General features: G+C 43.8%; 1 protein-coding gene across 1 annotated transcript in view; it reads left to right on the top strand.

The window, feature by feature from the left end:
- LOC138491091 (zinc finger protein 271-like) overlaps positions 1-18,890 on the top strand; it is a 71,101-nt gene extending 52,211 nt beyond the window's left edge. Inside the window, exon 2 of the mRNA XM_069617402.1 lies at positions 10,901-18,890. Within this exon, the coding sequence (XP_069473503.1) occupies positions 10,901-12,426 (1,526 nt within the window). The 3' untranslated portion in view covers positions 12,427-18,890. The remainder of the gene's footprint in view (positions 1-10,900) is intronic.
- Positions 18,891-20,587: the final 1,697 nt, after the last annotated feature.

Here is a 20,587-nt window from a genome sequence, read left to right as displayed (position 1 = left end):
CAATATTATTAATGATGATTGATCCTGTTATAATGACATGCCATGTAAACGGTTACATTGAAATGCATCACTTTCTACTAGCTTACTAGTTTAACTAACCCACTACGGAACTGTTATTGTCACCTCTGCCTCTTTCTGAAAACTCTGAATACTGCCTAGTAAATTGCTACTATCAGCCTTTCTATGCGTGCGCTAGATGTGAACTCACCTGTCAGATATTTTGCTCCTAGCCATTCAGTCTTATTAGCCCCATGTATGACAACTGCGCAACTAATGCTGCATGACCTGCTTATGCTTGTACCTGGGACTGTCCATCGTGATTTTTTTTAGACAAACCTATGGTGATTCTTAGACCAACGAAGGTTAGTCTGCCTGCCTGCCAACTGTGTTAACACACAGCTACCCATGTTAACTTAATCTTAGTTAATAATGTCAGTATTCTATGAAAATATCCATTGTGTTAGCTAGCCATACTGCTTCAGTATAATCCTATCTAGCGTGACTAATGTCTAGGTTATAACATACAAACGGTCCCTTCAACTATTATTACTCTTAGGCCTCCTTAGCATCATTAAAGGTTTTACCACATCCAATTCAACTTGCAGGACAACAACTGGTAACTATCTAAATATGGACTGCCAACAATACTATTATACACTGATCATTACGCTAATAATGACAACAAACTTGCCGTCCTCGATAGACATCCCGCCAACCACGTTCCTAAAACCTTGTATTAACATGTCATCTTATCCCCTCTCTACTCCCCCTCAACTAAATATCAACCAAAACTATAGCGATACTCCCCTTTATCAAAACTCCTCATGTAAGGCCTACCCTACACATGATCCTACCAGGTCCATTCACCCAACATTGAACTGCCCATCTATAAATAATACTACTAGACAGTGTAATACTCCACAAAGAAACTGGAGACTCGGCTCTAGAACTCAACGCCACTCGACTCCTAAAGTTTATGTTATCACAAAACTTGTCACGCAAAAAATGCTACTCCGGATATACCTTTACCTAAAATGACAAACAAAAGTAAAATGTCAACACAACTAGCCAACAACCTCCCAAATGTTATCAAAGCAGGGCAAGGTCCATCCAAGCACATGCCTTGGACATATTTGACATTTTGACTGTCAACGGTCTACATATTATTGCTATAACCGAAACATGGCTGAATCCTACATCAGGCCCTGCTCTAGCACTAACTCTACCCGACAATTACTCCATCCTTCGTGCTGACAGAGACTCAAATCTAACTAAAGGAGGCGGTGTAGCATTCATCTATAAAACAGTGCTAGAATTGAGAATGATTAACAAACACCACCTTCCTTCAGCAGAAATACTCACTGTCAAACTATCCACCTCTGCTACTGCCACCATTACTATGCACCTGATTTACCGACCGCCAGGCGGCATCACTACTTTTGAAAATGACATATCACAATTATTGTCAGACAACACTAAATGTAAATCCCAAGTTCTAATTCTAGGTGATTTTAATCTAGGTTTTGATGATCCTAAAGATGCAAAAGCCTCCACCCTTAAAGATACCATGTCGGAGCTGGGGTTCACACATCGCATAACAGCCCAACGCACAATAAGGGCTGCACCTTAGATTGGTTAGCGGAACTCAACTGCACTATCAAGGTTCTGGCCTGGACAGACCATCATCTAATTACTTTCTCTATCGACAAGACTGTAACTTGCACTACCCCCATTAAAGCCCCAGCATTAATGACAAGAAGTAAATGTAACCTCACTTTAGAAAAACTGATACCTTTACTACATCGAATAACTCATCCTAACTCCAGACATTCTGACCCCTCTGACCTAGTGAATCTATATAATGAGACAATGGCTAAAGCTATGAATACGCTAGCCCCTCTCAAACTACAGAAGTCAAAGCCAATTGCCCACATAAACAAATGGTACGCACCCTACTTAAAGATCCTTAGGAAAGAGAAACGCGCAGCTGAGTCGAATTGGAAAAACTTTCCGTCTGCACAGAACAAAATATATTCAGCGTTGTATCATTTAACTATAAGACAGCCATTGTCCAAGCCAAGAAAGATAACTATAATGACCGCATAGCCAAAGCAAACTAAAATACTAAGGAATTGTTCAATATACTAAAAGAACTTGAGTCACCTGCCCCCCCACCTGACCCTTGCATTAAAGATATCCAATGGTGTGCTAATATACAAAATGTGCTTCAAGACAAAATTACAATGCTACTTGACAAGATCAACATGAAAAAAATCCTCATCAATAACACCCTACCTCTCAACCTTCTATCTCCCCTCATGGCAGCACTGCCACAATTTAATTTTAAACCTCTATCCACTAAAGAAGTAGAGCAGATCATACTTAAACTCAAACCATCTAATTGCAAAGGCGATGTCTGCCCAGCTACACTAATCAAAGAAGCTGCCACTGTGCTCTCTCCGTTCATTACTACTTTTTATCAATGCATCATTTGCCACTAGTTCTGTGCCTACCAGCTTGAAAGACGCATGGGTACTACCACTTTTAAAAAAGCCCACGCTTGACCCTAATAACCCATCCAACTACAGGCCGATTACTACTGTCCCCTTCCTGTTGAAAATACTTGATCGAGCAGCCTATTTCCAAATCCAGCGATATTTGGAAGCTAATAACTTACTAGGCCTAAGACAATCAGGGTTCAGACCCAGACATGGGAGAGAGACAGCACTTGTTGATCTAAAGATTCAGATCCTAAAAGATAAAGGCAAATCTGCTATTATTACTGGACTTATCTGCAGCATTTGACCTGGTGAACCATGATATACTATGTAAGCACTTGTCATCAGCCGCAAACTTCTCTGACAAAGCCAACATGTGGATTAAATCATTCCTTAATAACCGATCCATGCAAGTCTTTGCTCCGTCCGCTTCAGCCTTACCTTCGCCTGTCTCTTGTGGTGTCCCTCAAGGATCTTGTGTATCACCGACGCTTTACAATGTTTTTACCAAATCTTTATTTGATATACTTGACCATCTGGGTGTCACGTATACTAACTATGCGGACGACACCCAGATCCTCATCCCTATCACTGGTGATTAAACTGCAGATAGTAAAACATTAAATGACATCTATAGCGTTATACAAATCTGGATGGCTAATCATGGTTTATGTCTAAATGACGATAAAACCGAACTACTCTTACTCGGGTCTCCTACCCAATTGAACAAACTAAATACCTCCTTTAAAACTTTTATCATCGATGGCAACACAATCAATGTAGCACACTATGTTAAAACACTGGGTATTTACATTGACGCGTCATTATCCTTCACCAGACAACTAATGCACTAGCATCGTCCACAGCTTACACTTGCAAGCTTATTACAGCCTGTCGCCCCTACCTATCCACTACTAACTGCATATTAGTGTTATCCAAGCTTGACTATTGCAACACGCTTTATTTAGGTACTTCACAACAGAATACAAACAAAATGCAAGTAATTCAGAATAATTTAGTCAGATCAGCTTGTAATATCCCAAGGAAACATCATATCTCCACAGCTAGACAGAATCTCAAGAGGCTAAATATCAATCAAAGAATTGAACTCAAAACACTCTCACTAACACATAAGTGTCTAAACAATCAAGCACCTTCTTACCTCTGTGACACATTTACTCGCCATACATCAGTAAGACCTAGTAGAACAGCCCAAACACATTGGGCCTCATTACACGGACGGCGGAGAACCATGGCGCTATTAGCGCCATGGTTCATGCCGGTAAAATACCGGCACCGCCTTGGTGGAAAGGGGATTTACCGCCCCATTCCAAGGTTGGAGGGGCGTAAATCCCCTTTCCGCCATTGCCCTTCCCCATTCCCATTTCTGCCCCATAGGGCTCTATGGGAATGGGGAAGGCGCTAATTACGGCACCGCAATTTTGCGGTGCCGTAATTAGCTCCGAGGTCCCTTAGCGGGTTGGGTTTTAACGCCTGCAAAAAGCAGGCGTTAAATTCCCCAACCCGCAAAGGGACCTCGTAGTAAGGTGGTAAGGGTTAACGGTCACCGTTACCATTAACTGTGACCGTTAACCCTTACCACCTTCCGTGTAATGAGGCCCATTGTGTTATCATGCCACGTTTCAACCAACAACGGGCGGGTGGAGTTAGCTTCCCTGTCCTTGCTGCAAAAAATGGAAGGCGCTCCCTCTCACTACAAGATCCGAGCCTTCATTTACGATCTTCAGGAATAAGGTTAAAGCAGGGCTCTGGGACAGGACCTTAATTAAGCTTTTTCTTCTATGACTATGACACTGTATATATTTTCCTGCTCATGGTATAGTTACTGCTATTATGACAATTGCCACTGTATGCTGCTGTAAATTGGAGATATCTTTTGATGTACAATGCAAACTTTATAACATGTAAGAGATGCGCTCAGTTGCCACAGGGTCTTGATGCGCAATACAAATAAATAAATACAAATACAATACAAAGCTCTACTATAAATGCTTGGACTCTCAGTGTACCCTTGTGGCACACGAGTAAATGTAAACGAGCGTCCTCCTAGGATGAACGCAAACAAATATATACTGTCAACATGTACAGCAATACTGAAAAAGGCATTCTTGAAATCCACAACACTAAAATGAGTAGCTGAGGCTGGAATCATGGTCAATATTGTAGTAACATCAGGCACAATCAGTGTTAGGCAGAAACCTGTGCAGTTCCCTTAGGGACCACTGCAAAAGGCTTAGGACTACAGGTGGTTGGCAGTAAACCCAAATGGTAGCAGTCTGTACCACCCAGATTTACCTGGTAGCTGTGGCTGAGCAGTCAGACTTCTCTCAAGAAGAGTTAGGCAGTATACAGAGCATACACAATAGGTACAGAGATACAGTAGCACAAGCAAACACTGACCAGAGCTTTGGTATAAAAGTATATAATTATTTATTTAAAAACACACTTGTAAAATACACTGGCACTTATATGGCAAGCAAGCTCAAAACAGTCACTATTAATATATATACATCCCTAATTACTTATTGAACAAGTCTTAGTTAAAACACCACTTATTTGCAGACAGAGGTGAGCGCTTAACCTAAGATGGCGCTCCAATTAGTTATTTAAAAAGGGAGGGAAAAGGCAGAATTATGAAAGCACACAATACCAACACTTTTAAAAGAACCACAGTAAGTCAGGAAAGGCAGAGTCTACTGGAGAGCAAGAAAGTTCATATGCCAGGCTCACTCTTAGAGAGAGCAAGGTGAAATGTGCCCAAGATCACACAGTTGAGTAATGCTTTAAAAGTATTTGTAAATAGTTCTAAAAGGGTGGAATCAGTTCAGGGAAAGTTAGTTAACAGGCCCCAGGCCAACCCAGGTTAGAGAGTCAAGGATTTACTGGTCACCTCGAACAGTCTGTGGCAAGGGAGGCCAGGCGGGACACAGTACCTGAAATGGTGAGAACGCTCCAGCGGGGGCAGTTGTTCCTGGCAGCGGGTGCAAGTCGGTGTTTCGTCCAGAGGAAGAGGAGATCTCGACGTGGAGGAAAGCTGAAGGTCCTTGCACTGCCAGGGAAGAAACCAGCCACAGAGTTTCCCGGTTAAAAGGTACTACCCTTTTATTCGCGGTAGTGGTGATATGTGGCTATCCGGACGCCGGGGTGCTTTGCACAGGCGATTCGACCACGGGACGATCCAGGAAGGCGAAAAGAGGGCGAACTGGTTATCCCCACCAGTTCAAAGGAAGAAGACTCTCCGGAATGAAGATCTTCTCTGTCGTCGGGAAGTGGTGAGGCGATTCAGCAGGGCTCCACTGGTGGTGTCGTCGTTTCAGGTCGGCTCAGCTTCTCCCTCTTTGGATTCTTTGGTCCTGTGGCGACTTCTGAAGTTCCAGTCCCCAAAGCCCTGCTTTTATGCAGCAAACCCCCATTCATCAGTCCTAGCTATCACTCAAACATGCTAAGTGGTGAGCCGGGGCGCTCACCACTGGGCCAATCACACAAGAGTGCGACTTGAGTTGCCGGGGCAACTCAGTCCAGGGTGCCTAAACCCCCTCCCACACCCCCTGTGATACCCAGACAGTGTGGCACCACTTTGGAGGGCTTCTGTGCAGAAGCCCGCCAAAAGTAGAACAAAGGGCTCGACTTGGGTTTGGAGTTACACAAGCGAACACAGACGCGATTTTGGCACCGAGTTCTGGCAAAAAATCCCAACCAGTGAATTAATATTAAATAAATAAACCGGCGGTATGTCTGAGGCTATGTTAAAAAGTGGTAGCCTCGAACAATGGGAAAATCCCATAGGAATATATTTGCGGTCGAATATAGAAAGTAGTATCCACTGCCACCAGCCAAAACTCGATCAGGGGGGACTGTCAGTGCCCCCTCGAACAACAGACCCAGGGGCAATCGAATTGCCCCTACCAGTACGTCCACAATATGATGGTTTGTACTGGTTCTGTTCACAATTTAAGACTAGCAAAGCCAATGGTGACTTAACATGCCCTGGGAGACAGTAGTCAGTCCCAGGGTATGGAGTCTATGTTTGAGGGTCACTATGACACCCCTGTGTTACTGCACTGAGGGTGCTGTGTAACACACATACCAAAACACATGAAGCCCTATGGAGTAAAAGACCCCATAGCCCATAAAACACATATAAAGTCAAAGGAACACTCTCAAATCATGCCTAAGAATGGGAGTAAAAGAGTCTCACTCTTAGCAGGAGAAAAAAATAAACCCCAAAAATCCAGCAAAGCTGCTGGGGGACTCACTAGGTTTGGGAAATTAGCCCATACAGAGAATTCTCCCTAACAAATGCCTATGGGATTTTTTCTTCCCCATAGGAACCATCTTTATTCACATGTGTTACACAGCACCCTCAGTGCAGTGACACAGGGGTGTCGTAGCGACCCCCAAACATAGACTCCATACCCTGGGACTGACTACTATCCCCATTGACTTTATTAGTCAAATCTTATGAACTTAACCAGTACAACCCATCTTACTATGGAGGTACTGGAAGGGGTTAATAGTTTTTCCCTTAGGTTCATTTTCGAGGGGGTACCGTAAAGTCCCTCTCTCTAAAGTTTCTGGCTCGTGGCAGTGGTTACTACTGTAAATATCTGACCGCAAATTTTTTCCTATGGGATTTTCCCATTGTTCAAGGCTACCACTTTTTCTGACAGCCTCTAACATACCGCCGGTTTCTCGAACCTTCCTCTACGACGAGAGCCTCTCTTCCTCTGCTGGATCCCCCCAACTGCAGGAACTACCAGGAACAACCGCCACCGCAGGAGCCACTTCTTCATTCAAAGGTACTTTGTTCCGCCAGGCCTCCCTTTCTGCATGGTAGCCCTAAAGGTGTTTTAAATCCTTTATCTACTTGTTGGGTTGGCCGCCCTTTCGTCTAACATTGTCTTTCGCCTTGCATCTACCTTTTCACCATTCGTTAATCAGAGACTTGACTGCAGCTACAAGAACATTTTTGCTCCTAAGCTCTTGGTCCTGTACCGCTGACTCTGGCTCAGGCCTATTGACTCTGGCTGATTTGTTAGATCTGCTCTCACCAGATTGATTTTCAATATGAAATGTGTTGATACACCTGAATCTTCTAAACCCCTCTTCCTTTCTACTGTTTTAACTTGTGAAGTGCCATTTTGCTCAGTTTTCAATTACTTATCTTTCTGCTAAAGTATTACTGTGCATTACTTGTTCACAAAACTTCAGGGAAGTGTTGCTAGGGGGTGTTTGAAGATATTTCGGTTTAACTTGTGCTTTCCCTCCCTTTCGCTAAATTGCTAGAGTGCCATTTGTAGTTGGTTTTCACTGTGCCGTTTTTTTCAGTTTTAACTCTACCGCAAACTTGTCTACAATTGACTAGGGAGTTGTATATACTTTTCCTTGACTAAGCCTAACTTGCTTTATCAACTGTGATTGATATATTGAACTAGATGTGTATAAAATAAATCTATATATTCTCTTTCCTTGTGCCATAGTACTGTAATACCTATTGTGTAAACCCTGAATACTGGTCATCTCCCTCTTGAGATAAGTCTGACTGCTTAGCCACAGTTACCAACTAAATCTTTGTGGTACAGACTGATACCAAAGGAGATTTTTCTTGCTCATACCTGTAGTCTTAATCTGGTGTAGTGCTCCCTAAGGGAACTGCACTGGATTCTGCCTAACAATGTAACGTTATAAAGTTACAAAGAAAAGCATGGAAATGCTACTTTTCAAATGTAAAAGTGCATTTCCATTGAAACCAGTCCATGTATATAAAGTGGATGGACTGGTTTCGATGGAATTGCACTTTTACATGTAAAATACAGGTTGTGGGTGATTTTGCATTCGACGGTTTGTATTCAATGCTTTTGTTTGTCGATCCTATTTTTTCGATGTGATCACTATAAAACTGCTGCAGGTTTGAACTTCCTGGGCAAAGCAGGATGGATGCCAGTTTCTCTCGCTGCTCTTCCTGCTTCCCAATTCCCCCAGTCCTTCTTTCCTGTTTAGTTTTTACAGCAGGGCCCGCCCCAGCGCATCGTCAGCATTTACTGTCAATGTCTCTCAGGTGATCTTCATTTCTTCCAGTGGCCACCTCGTCACAGTTCTTGGATGATTCCTTCCATTAGTAATCTGTATGTTTCCTTTGTTCTTCTTCCTCTTAGTGATATTGGCCTTTGCAGATGAGACAGTGGAAACCTCACAATAACACACCGTATTAGTATCTAATTGTGAAAGGGAAGGAGTCAACAAAGACGAGGCTTCCGGGGCAAGGGTTAGGTAGGTCTTTCACTGGATAGGAATCCCTATCCCCATGAGGGCAGTCTCTCTCTGTGAGGTCCACCCACTTTTTACCACCCCTAGGGGATTATTGGGTAGTGGCCTCACCTCCCTAGCCTCATAGGGAAGGGCTCCCCCCGGGGAGATGTGACGAGATCTGGTAAACCATCACAATACCCAGAACCGTTAAACATGACGCAGTAACTGGAAATTATCTGGGTGGAAATGGCCATCGATTTCTTTGAGCCGTTACATACATACTGGGGGCTATGGATGAACACTCCCACTACCCAGAAATTCAAATCTTCCAGTCCACGGCGATGTCAGCGGTTATACCTGCACTTGACTGAATATTTTCAACATATAGCATCCCAAATATTGTGAAATCGGACAATGGACTTCCTTTCACGGTCTTGAATTGAAAGCACCTGTGGAATACATGGGTTTCCATAACAGGAGAAAAATTCCATTGTGGCCCCAGGTGAATGGGGCAGTTGAACGCTTTATGGTGAACCTTATGGCGGCCATCCGTATATCTAATATCACTAAGAAGCCATTGGAACAGACCATCTACCAGTTAATGAGAGACTACAGAAATACAACCCTCAGCACCACTGGGAGATGCGTTTGGGAGGCAGGTGAGTACGGGATTGCCCCAAGAGGATAGCGAGAGACACGTGTCTCAGGGCAAAAGGGGTAAGACAATCAATGCAACGGAAAGGAACCCCACATTCGACCGAAATCCTGTGCTGGTGACAGAAAGGAACGTGTCCATGATAACAGCTGAGAGATGTGACAAAAGGGTCACACACAATGCATCGTTCTTCAAAAAGCTACCACCACTCCCTCATCAGAGTGGAGGAGAGACACAACACGAGGATACACCTGAGGAATCGGGGTAAACCGGTGATGAAGAATGGTCCACTCAGAACGTTCAAATAGTTCAGCAGTGACGGGTTGATGCGTTTAACTACTTATTTTATTTATTTTTAATTTTGTTTACTTTGAATTCATAAACTATAAACTGAATAAAAATCTTCCTAAAATGATGCACATAATATGATAATATGCAAACCTAAATAGCCATATACAGTATAAAAATACTAAAACTTGTATGCACTAAAATTCTTATTCCTTAAGGTGCTAATAGTGTTTCCAAATTGTGTTGTTTGAAATAAATCACATTTGAATATGGCTTAGTTTTATATTGCTAGGAAATATCTGGAAAACGATTTTATGTCCAACGTTCGATTCTAATCAAGGCCCAGATGTCATTTGTGTTTTAATTAAATGTTTCTAAATGAATTCCTGCATGTATTCCATCGCCTCATAATTAATGCAAGTTCTCTTGTGATGGGGTTTGTGTCGTTATTCACTGAACATATCCGGCGCCTAGATCAGGATCCTGGCGGCAGCGCCTAGATCAGGATCCTGGCGACAGCGCCTAGATCAGGATCCTGGTGACAGCGCCTAGATCAGGATCCTGGTGACAGCGCCTAGATCAGGATAATGGCAGCAGCGCCTAGATCAGGATCCTGGCAGCAGCGCCTAGATCAGGATCCTGGCAGCAGCACCTAGATCAGGATCCTGGCAGCAGTGCCTAGATCAGGATCCTGGAAGCAGTGCCTAGATCAGGTTCCTAGCAGAAGCGCCTAGATCAGGTTCCTGGCAGAAGCGCCTAGATCAGGATCGTGGCAGCAGCGCATAGATAAGGTTCCTGGCAGAAGCGCCTAGATCAGGTTCCTGGCAGCAGCACCTAGATCAGGATCCTGGCAGCAGCGCCTAGATCCGGATCCTGGCAGCAGCGCCTAGATCCGGATCCTGGCAGCAGCGCCTAGCTCAGGATCCTGGCAGCAGTGCCTAGATCAGGATCCTGGCAGCCGCGCCTAGATCAGGATCCTTGCAAAGGTCCAAATGAAGGTTCAGTGAAGCAAGACATGCGTGATCTGTGTGAATGCATTCACGGTGCATTTGTTGATATTTGTAGAATATCCTACCAAACACACCCAAGGGTTTCTTCATGTACCATATCTGCTTATATTTTACAGCTTATTTCATATCTATAGACACACTTATAGAACTAATCACAGGATTCTCATTTAATCCAACAGGCCGTCAAACAGAGAAGAGAGAAAGAAAATGTGGAAATTCTGCAAGATGTCCTGAAACAGTGGCTCAGAGCGGCAATTCATCGTCAAACGCAAAACTGAAGGAATTCCAATGTTCTGAGAAGGGAGTACATTCGGGCATTCAAAATCAGCAAAAGGAACCAGGGAAGACAACGAACAGCGAACATGACCTCAAGAATTCAGTACTTAATAATGTGCATCAAGGAACATCAGGTGGCCAGGGAACCCACAAAGGAGTAAAGTCGTATCAGTGCTCTGAATGTGAAAACTCATACACTAAAAAACACGTTCTTATTAGGCACCAGAGAAGCCACACAGGAGGAGTGAAGCCATATCAGTGCTCTGAATGTGAGAAAAGCTTTTGCAATAGTCATGATCTTATTAGTCACCAGGAAACTCATACAGGGGAAAAGCCATATAGATGTACCAACTGTGTGAAATGCTTCAACAGTAAGGCAAGTTTACTAAAGCACCAACGAACACATACAGGAGAAAGACCTTTTCCATGTACCGAGTGTAAGAAAAAATGTAGCACAAGAAGTGAACTCCTTGTACATCATAGAGTACATACAGGCGAGAGACCATATAGATGCACAGAATGTGAGAAAAGGTTTACTACAAGTCAAAATCTTATCAGGCACCAGAGAAGCCACACAGGACTAAAGCCATATAAGTGCACTGAATGTGAAAAATGCTTTACTCAACGCCACCATCTTGTTAGTCACCAGAGAAGCCACACTGGAGAGGTAAAGCTGTATAAGTGCACTGAATGTGAGAAAAGCTTTACTGAAAGTCGCAATTTTATCAGCCATCAGAGAACTCATACCGGGGAAAAGCCATATAGATGTTCCAACTGTGTGAAACGCTTCAGCTATAAGGAACGTTTACTTGAGCACCAGCGAACACATACAGGAGAAAGACCTTTTCCATGTACCGAGTGTGAGAAGAAATTTAGTACACGAAAAGATCTCATTGTACATCATAGAATACATACAGGCGAGAGGCCATATAGATGCTCTGAATGTGGAAATCGATTCAGTCGCAAGGACGTCCTTACCAAACACGAGAGAACACATACAAAAGAGAGGCCTTACCAATGTACTTGTTGTAAGCAGAGTTTTGCGCGGATGGAGTTTTTAAAAAAGCACCAGAAAATGCATGTGGAAATGGAAAAGAACTTTAGTCATAGCAGAGACATTCTGACACATCCAGTGGTGACACAGAGGCCCACACCTTATCAGTGCACTGAATGTGAGAAATACTTAAGTAAAGCGGAAACCCTTGTGAGTCACCAAAGGATACATTCAGGGGAGAAACCGTATCAATGCTCTGAATGTCCAAAAACATTCACCTATAGGTCATGTCTTTTCATCCACTACAGAATACATACTGGAGAAAAACCTTATCAATGTTCTGAATGCGGGCAATGCTTTCGTTATTGGGGTGATCATAGGAAACACATGCTAACACATGCACAACATGATGGCCCATCAGGCAAGAACCCATAATGGTCTATTTGGAGGACAGCAAAATAAAATGTATTTTGCTCTGGCACCAAATGCCCCCCTATCCACAGCCCTTCTGTTTTCGCTCCCTTTGGGATTTCTTTTGCTATCGTGCAAGGATTCCTGCTGTATATTTCCTTCTCTTCTGTACATTTTGTTTATTCTATGTCTGTTTCTAGGATTATTCCCTCCGGCTGCTATCCATGCTTGCAATGCTGTGAGATTTAGGAGGCTGTTTGATATCCCATACGCTGCTTCCCCTGGGCCCACCATGGCCTATGGCGGGTTCTAAAGTCCTTTAGAGATCCTAAGCCTGGAGCTCATTCCCACAGCTCCTTCACTGGGCACATGCACCAGGAGCCTGGTGAATTGCCTTTTCCAGCAGTAGTGATAACGCAGGATGGGAGAACCAGTCTGTGTACTTTGCTTCAGAGGCACAAAATGGCGGTCTGTGCGAGCTATAGTTTCAGGTTAGATGCTCTATGGCGGAGCACTTCAACCATGCAGCACTTCTCCCAAGCAGAGGAAATAATGGGACCTTTACTGGGACTCGCATACCGGCTTGGATGCCTGTAACTACCATTACCACTGGCGGTAATCTGAGTGTCAGCTCCTTGTTACAGGATGACTTCTGCTGTAGTGTTAGCGGCAGCATATCTACTGAAATACCACCAGAGGTAATTCATTGCATCAGAGTTTATTTTCCATGTCTCTTTATTTCAAGAGCTTGGAAATGCAACATGAACTGCAGTGGATCCTGCGGCCGCGGTACAGGTTCTGTCCAATGCACTGGAGCCAAGCCCTTCATGCATTAAATAGTGCAGGTGGTGAGAAGGTGCGCATCACAGATGTTCACTTTTCACTTCCTCCCAAAGTACCCAAAGAACATCTTTCTTCTCTCTATTGAAAGGAAGTGCTTGCTCACCTCTTTTCTAAAGATAAAAATATGAAATAAAATGTGGGTTCTTATTCCAATTTTTACTTGAAACTCTTGTGTGGAGAGAAACATTGGCTGATAGTAATCTGCGGATTTGTAAAGCCGGTGGTAGGCCCTTGGAATCCCACCCAGGCTATGTACTCAGTGACACGTAGCTAAGTAAGAACATGTAATTGCAGGTATGTAAAGCCGGTGGTAGGCCCTTGGAATCCCACCCGAGGTATGTACTCAGTGACACGCAGCTAAGTAAGAACATGTAATCTGCAGGTATGTAAAGGCGGTGGTAGGACCTTGGAATCCCACCCGGGGTATGTACTCAGTGACACGCAGCTGAGTAAGAACATGTAATCTGCAGGTATGTAAAGCCGGTGGTAGGCCCTTGGAATCCCACCCGGGGTATGTACTCAGTGAAATGCAGCCAAGTAAGAACATGTAGTCTGCAGGTATGTAAAGCCGGTGGTAGGCCCTTGGAATCCCACCCAGGGTATGTACTCGGTGACACGGAGCTAAGTAAGAACAATAACAATGCACGTTAGACACATAATACTTGCTTTTACCCACAAATGCAAGGGCGGCAAGATCCAGGCTATCTTACAAATCGGCTACAAAAGGCCCCCTCGAGGCGTATCCTCCGCTGCTGTGGCTCTAACAAACTCACTGTACCTAGACAAAGATAACAAATTATGGAGGGGCTTGTTTTCATTTTTAAACCCCCACACTGTCAAACTCCCTTTCTCCTCACATCTGTATTATCGCCTGCCTCACCTGCCTCAAGAAAGCACTAAAAACCTACTTCTTTAATTCTAACAACCAGGTTATTTTTTTTCCTGTGTGATTTCCAGCTTGAATCTTCTTTCTCTCACTGACTCTGCTCCTTCATTCCCTGTGCACTGAGGCCTGCGGGCGTGATGCGCATTACACATATTATTTAACAAATAATAATAAAAATAATAATAAAGAACAAGTTACCTACCTGTAACTGCTGTTCTCCAGCATCGGGTCTGGCAGGGATTCACATGGATTCACATGGATTCACATGCTCGTGAATATTCCCCGTCGTCAGGCCGGGAATCCTCGGTAAGAAAAGAAAAAACTCCCATCCAATGACAACCGCCTCTCTGAGTCCCGCCCCAGTGTCCATCTTCAGATTGGAAGCATGTGAGGGGCCAGTATGAACCCAGAAGAGCCCCATCGGGGACAGAGGGTGGGTCCGCATGTGAGTCCATGCCAGACCCATGCTGGAGAACAATAGTTACTGGAAATGACTAAGCGTGAGCGGTTTAAAAAAAAAATCTAAAAATGTTGATATTTCTCATTGAAAAAAACAACAAATATCGAAAAAAGGTCGGAGAGCAAAACTCGAGGACTCCCTGCACCAAAACATGCAGTAAGAATTTGAAGATGGCCGCATGGGGCGGGAGTCAGGGAGACAATCATCATTGGATGGGTGCAGTATGACCCGGTCTACAGTGATTGGATAACAAGATGAAAGGCAGTATTCTAGCTTTTAAACCAATGCTGCTTTCTTTTCTTACTGAGGATTCCCAGCCTGATGACATGGAATATTCATGAGCATTTGAATCCATGCCAGACCCCATGCTGGAGAAATGAAGGTATAGCTTAAGAACAAGACTTTATTTGGGATCATTATATGGGTGGGCACCTAAAGAAAAGGATAAACTACTGCATCTTAGGTTCAACAGTAAAGTCTCAGTGTCTTGAATTCATCCATCAAGGTCCTTTTCAGGAAGAAAATTCATGAAGCAGTCTGCGTCAGTCCTTGGGTTTGGAGTGTCTCCAAACTTCTTTCTTGAATCTACTCTGTTGTTCAGGCCTCTTCGCCTGGTCTTGAGTTTCTGGTGAGAACTTTCCCTGGCCTCAGGGCCACATACACCTACATATTAGGCCTGTGTCAGAGCAATAGACAGGGCGTGGCATAGCCAGAATGAAACCCAAATCATCCACCACAGGCTGGACACTTTATACAAGCTGTAGGATTGGGTAGGCTGTTCTCTGCATCTCCCTGGTTTTGTGCCTATGGGCCCTTTCCTGTACTTCTAATTTTGTTCTGACTCTGCCAGAGTATCCTACTTGTACCCACACAAGACTTTGCCACATGTTGATATCTACTACCACCGTCCTTAACAACATCCATGTTATGGTGCATGTTCTCTCCTCTCTCTATCCTTCCTTTCTTTTCTCCTTTCCACTGCATTCCTCTACACTTTCTACTCTTAAATCTGCAGCGACTGCTCCTGGATCCTCAGCACCTTGTCCTTGTTCCGCAGCTCTTCCCTCTCACCATCCTCTTTTTTACTCTGCTCCACTACCTCCTCCGTTATCTGCTATGCCTCCTCTCTTTACCCCGCTCTGCGTCATCCTTACTCTGCTCCACTACCTCCTCGATTATCTGCTATACCTCCTCTCTTTACCCCGCTCTGCGTCATCCTTACTCTGCCCCACTACCTCCTCCATTATCTGCTATGCCCCCTCTCTTTACCTGGCTCTGCGTCATCCTTACTCTGCTTCACTACCTCCTCCATTATCTGCTATGCCCCCTCTCTTTACCCGCTCTGCGTCATCCTTACTCTGCTCCACTACCTCCTCCATTATCTGCTATGCCTCCTCTCTTTACCCCGCTGTGCGTCATCCTTACTCTGCTCCACTACCTCCTCCATTATCTGCTATGCCCCCCTCTCTTTACCCGGCTCTGCGTCATCCTTACTCTGCTCCACTACCTCCTCCATTATCTGGTATGCCCCCTCTCTTTACCCGGCTCTGCGTCATCCTTACTCTGCTCCACTACCTCCTTTATTATCTGCTATGCCTCCTCTCTTTACCAGGCTCTGCGTCATCCTTACTCTGCTCCACTAGCTCCTCCATTTTCTGATTTGCCCCCTCTCTTTACCCGGCTCTGCGTCATCCTTACTCTGCTCCACTACCTCCTCCATTATCTGCTATGCCCGCTCTCTTTACCCGGCTCTGCGTCATCCTTACTCTGCTCCACTAGCTCCTCCATTTTCTGATTTGCCCCCTCTCTTTACCCGGCTCTGCATCATCCTTACTCTGCTCCACTACCTCCTCCATTATCTGCTATGCCCGCTCTCTTTACCCGGCTCTGCGTCATCCTTACTCTGCTCCACTACCTCCTCCATTATCTGCTATGCCTCCTCTCTTTACCCGGCTCTGTGTCATCCTTACTCTGCTCCACTACCTTTTCCATTATCTGCTATGCCTCCTCTCTTTACCCGGCTGTGCGTTATCCTTACTCTGCTCCACTACCTCCTCCATTATCTGCTATGCCCCCTCTCTTTACCCGGCTCTGTGTCATCCTTACTCTGCTGCACCTTTCTCTAACCTCCTCTACTCCTCCAAAGTTTCCTTGCCTCCTCTTCTCTACCCACCTCCCACAGTTTCTTTCATGAGGCCTCCACCCTCTCCCAGCTCCCAAACCACTGTGACAACTCCCTGCTGGAGGCCTTGCTTTTACCTCAAGCCCATCCTGCCCCTAAACAGGCTCAGGAGTGTAGGGGTTTATGTGTGGGACTGCGATTGGTCACTTTTATTTTGTTTATAGCTATCTAGTTTTATTCATCTGTCTGTCCTCGGGACGAAAATATGACAAACTACACAATCAAAAAATGAAGAGGTCAATAAAACCTAATGAGTTAGAGTCACTAGTGCAAGAAAGTGATACATATAATTTCTTAATTGGAAAAGTAAAAGAAGCTTGGCCTGCTTTTGGAATTCATTATGAAATAAATGTAAGCATTTTCAGGACGCCTCTATTTTAAATGTGGCGAAAGGATGATATATTTTTGTAGATCTGTTTCATCGATGTTGGAGGTTCCCAGTGCATCACCTGATGGTCACTATTGAGTAATAGGCTACCTCTGCTAGTAGGGCCTATGTGAGAGTGAATTTGTGTTGGGCAAGAGAAGTAGATTGTTGCCTGTGCTACAGCTCATGTAGGCGCATTGCTTTGTGTCATCAGCTCATATTGCATGTGTCATATGTATAGAGGTGGTGTATGCCTTTTGTGATTCATACTGTGACATGAATTACGTTGTATATATGTACACATTCAAAAAAGAATTTAAAGAACATGCACTGCAGAATTCTTGCACTTATATAAATTAAAAATGTACTGTATAGTACAAATTAAAATAGTACTGTATAGTACAGGCATGTTATCAGTTTATTGTGGTCATTGTGGGATATATTGACCCACTCAACAGTATTTCCCCACATCACCAAGCTGCATGTGCGCAGAAACAGCAAGATGGCTGTGCTGGCTCCTGTGAGCGCTATGGCCACAAAACTGCGTATTTTGCAGTAACAAAAAGATGGCTGCACCTTCTTGCCAAGCACACAGGGGCAGGATGGAACAAGGGGACACACTAAGGGAGCGTGCCAGTGTGTTCTTACCTGTACAAAAGAAATGGAGTGAAAATGCAGCCCAAGATCTCCATTATAAAGGAAACTTTTCACCTTTAAAATAATGCTGCTGACGCTATTTCCATCTGTTTTCCTTAAATCACTGTGATTAATAAGACCCTGCCATGCCCAGTATCTCATTGTGCCTCAGCAAAACCAGGCATGATTTCTGAATGACTGGCCATGTCAAACCAACTCTGAGAGAAGTCAACAAGGAACTTCACTTTTACTTGCATGGGAAAACGTGTTAATTTCTTTACAAATGTATCGAAGCTCAGTAGTTCAAAAGAGACTCCAGCTATCTGAGCCATGTCAGTTTCAATGCATCTGTGCTTCAAATAAACTACTGCCTAGAAGAAAAGAACTATGGCTGCGAGGCAATATGGGGAAGTCAGATGGAAAAATCGAATTTGAAAAGAAATGCTAGCAGTTTTCAACACATATGTAAAAATGGGCTTTTACAAAACTAAAGGAGAAAAATGCCCATTTAAAAAGTAAACTGTTGAAGGAAAGCCTGCCATTACCAGCAATGTGAAGGGGTTTGTGGCTGGTGAAAATACATACATGGGCTATTTTATTCCACAAGTTTTTTTTGTGGAGAGGGCCATAAAACCTTCAATCAAACTGGGAACCCCCACCCCACACAGGGCTGAAGTGACCGTTGGTGGCATCTGAAAAAGAAAACAAAATGGTCCAGTGCAGGAAAAAGGACTGCCATTTGCTTCCAAAGACTATTTTATAAATAAACTTTAAAGACTTTTTTTATCTCTGCAGCAAGAATTAGTAAAAATGTAGAAGGTTCACAGTTTTAAATATAATTTTATGGGATTTCATTGAAGACATGGTAGAATTCACTGACACTTTGGGGACAGAAATGGCAAAGTATTGCGGATTACAAGAAAAGCACCCATATTGCAAATACACATGTTTGTACATACATCCCTTATGATCATCCACACCCATGTATACAGTTATGGAATTTTAGGCCGAATTTTTCACACTGAAAATGACCAAAAAAGTATAAAAGGGCAAAACAATGTCTCACAGATTGCAGGATTGGACAGCTGTGCTCTACATAAAATATTTAAACTGATTATGTCATTTATTGATGTGCCACAACTGTACAAATGTGTATATTCTGGTATGACAGATCTTTGGCAAAAAGGTCTGTGGGAAGTCTTTTTACATCATAAAATGCAACCTCCTGAACTGATTCACATCCCAGGGGAGGCAACCAACATTGATTGTCCAAACCAGTTGTTTAGAGGCGGGCTTAGCTAAGCTGGCCCAGCAAAATAGTCTATGATGTCACTATGCATTATAAATAAGAGTCTCTGACAAGACTCTAGACACACACTCTTCCTGACGTTCCTGCATTCTTGTTCCATCCATCCAGATTCCAGATCCCAACTACAAGGCCAAAGCATTGCTGACCCTATTCCAGGGCCCACTGCAAAACCTAAGCAGTGCTGATCCTATTCCCAGCAAGGCATCAAATCTGAAAACCATCTAATCTCCCATTAAAAAGGGGAAAGCTCTGGTATTCTTTTGCGAAGCATCCTGAACCAGCCTGGCTTGCTGCCCCCTAACTGCATGCCCGTTGCAAACCTGCCATCCAGCTGACCTTTACTATCCAGTGACCAGAATTGCCATTCCAGAAGTGCCATCCGGTGACCAGAACTGCCCAGCTGTTTGCCAGGTGCGGTGCCGTGTAGTGACCAGAACCGTTGACGGTCCAAAAATTCCCAAACTAAAAAGTGGACTGTGAGTATAACTCGCCACCCCATAGAAACCCACAGCCTATCTTGTCTTGCATTTGTCCTTATCCTACTCTCTATCCTTACCCTGCTAACTTGTTTAAACTGTCAGAATCATTCTTGCAACTCTGCCGTGATTTCTAGTGCTTCCCCCATCTCTTTAGTAATTTTGTCTTGTGTAATCCTAAGGCATTAGTCCTATTTCGAGTGATCGGACTGGTTTCCACCAAGGTTGGGTGCTGGGGTGAAGGGTTTGAAGTCGCAAATCAACCCTGGCTCTTACTGTGTCCATCTTTGGTGGCCTCGCCTGAATGCTCTAGTGTAAAGTAAAACTGTTCTTGTCACAACTGATTTCCTTTCTGTCAGGCTTAATCTCAATGAATTCTTTTGTCCGCAGAAGCTGCTGAACCCCTGCAGTCCCCTACGGATGCTACCCTCTCAAATGATCACAAACAGTTAAGCTGAGAGCATCCCCGAGGGAAAAGGGGAAGTGGGACAAAATAACAAACTTCAGGTCTTGCTCTACTTCTTGAAGTCACTCAACCTATTGAGAAAAGATAATAAAAAGCAATTTTTAGTCACTGACCTTTCTTGTCCAAAGTACTGTCTTCCCTTCTAAATGTTATATCCCAGAAGAGAAAAAGAAACACGCCACCATACCTGATTTTCGTCTTCTGACAATTTAGAGGATTATTTTCAATTACTGATAGAAATTTGAAGAGGCACTGTCACTGTGTCTATCTCTGAGGCTCCATTAATGGAAGGCTGCTTGAACTCACTCTGGAAATTCTCTGGAAATCCCCTGGGAACAGCTTATATGCAGTCCTTATTCCAAAAATTGAACTTTCTATTCTTCATTCTCTTTAATCTAACTACAAAGAAATATTAACTGCTGATCCTTGTTTATGGTATCAGGTAATATTATCCCCATATATATATATGGTCGCCGTAAATAATATCGCCGGGAAAAGGTTGTGGCAATATTATTTGCGTGACCATATATATGGGGACAGGGGCAAAACGGTTATTTTTC

This window comes from Ambystoma mexicanum, chromosome 10, assembly GCF_040938575.1.
Source record: "Ambystoma mexicanum isolate Mex_15411 chromosome 10, UKY_AmexF1_1, whole genome shotgun sequence".
Classification (NCBI taxonomy): Eukaryota; Metazoa; Chordata; class Amphibia; order Caudata; family Ambystomatidae; genus Ambystoma; species Ambystoma mexicanum.
Note: the sequence above shows the minus strand (reverse complement) of the source record. Positions and strands in the feature narration are given on the sequence as shown.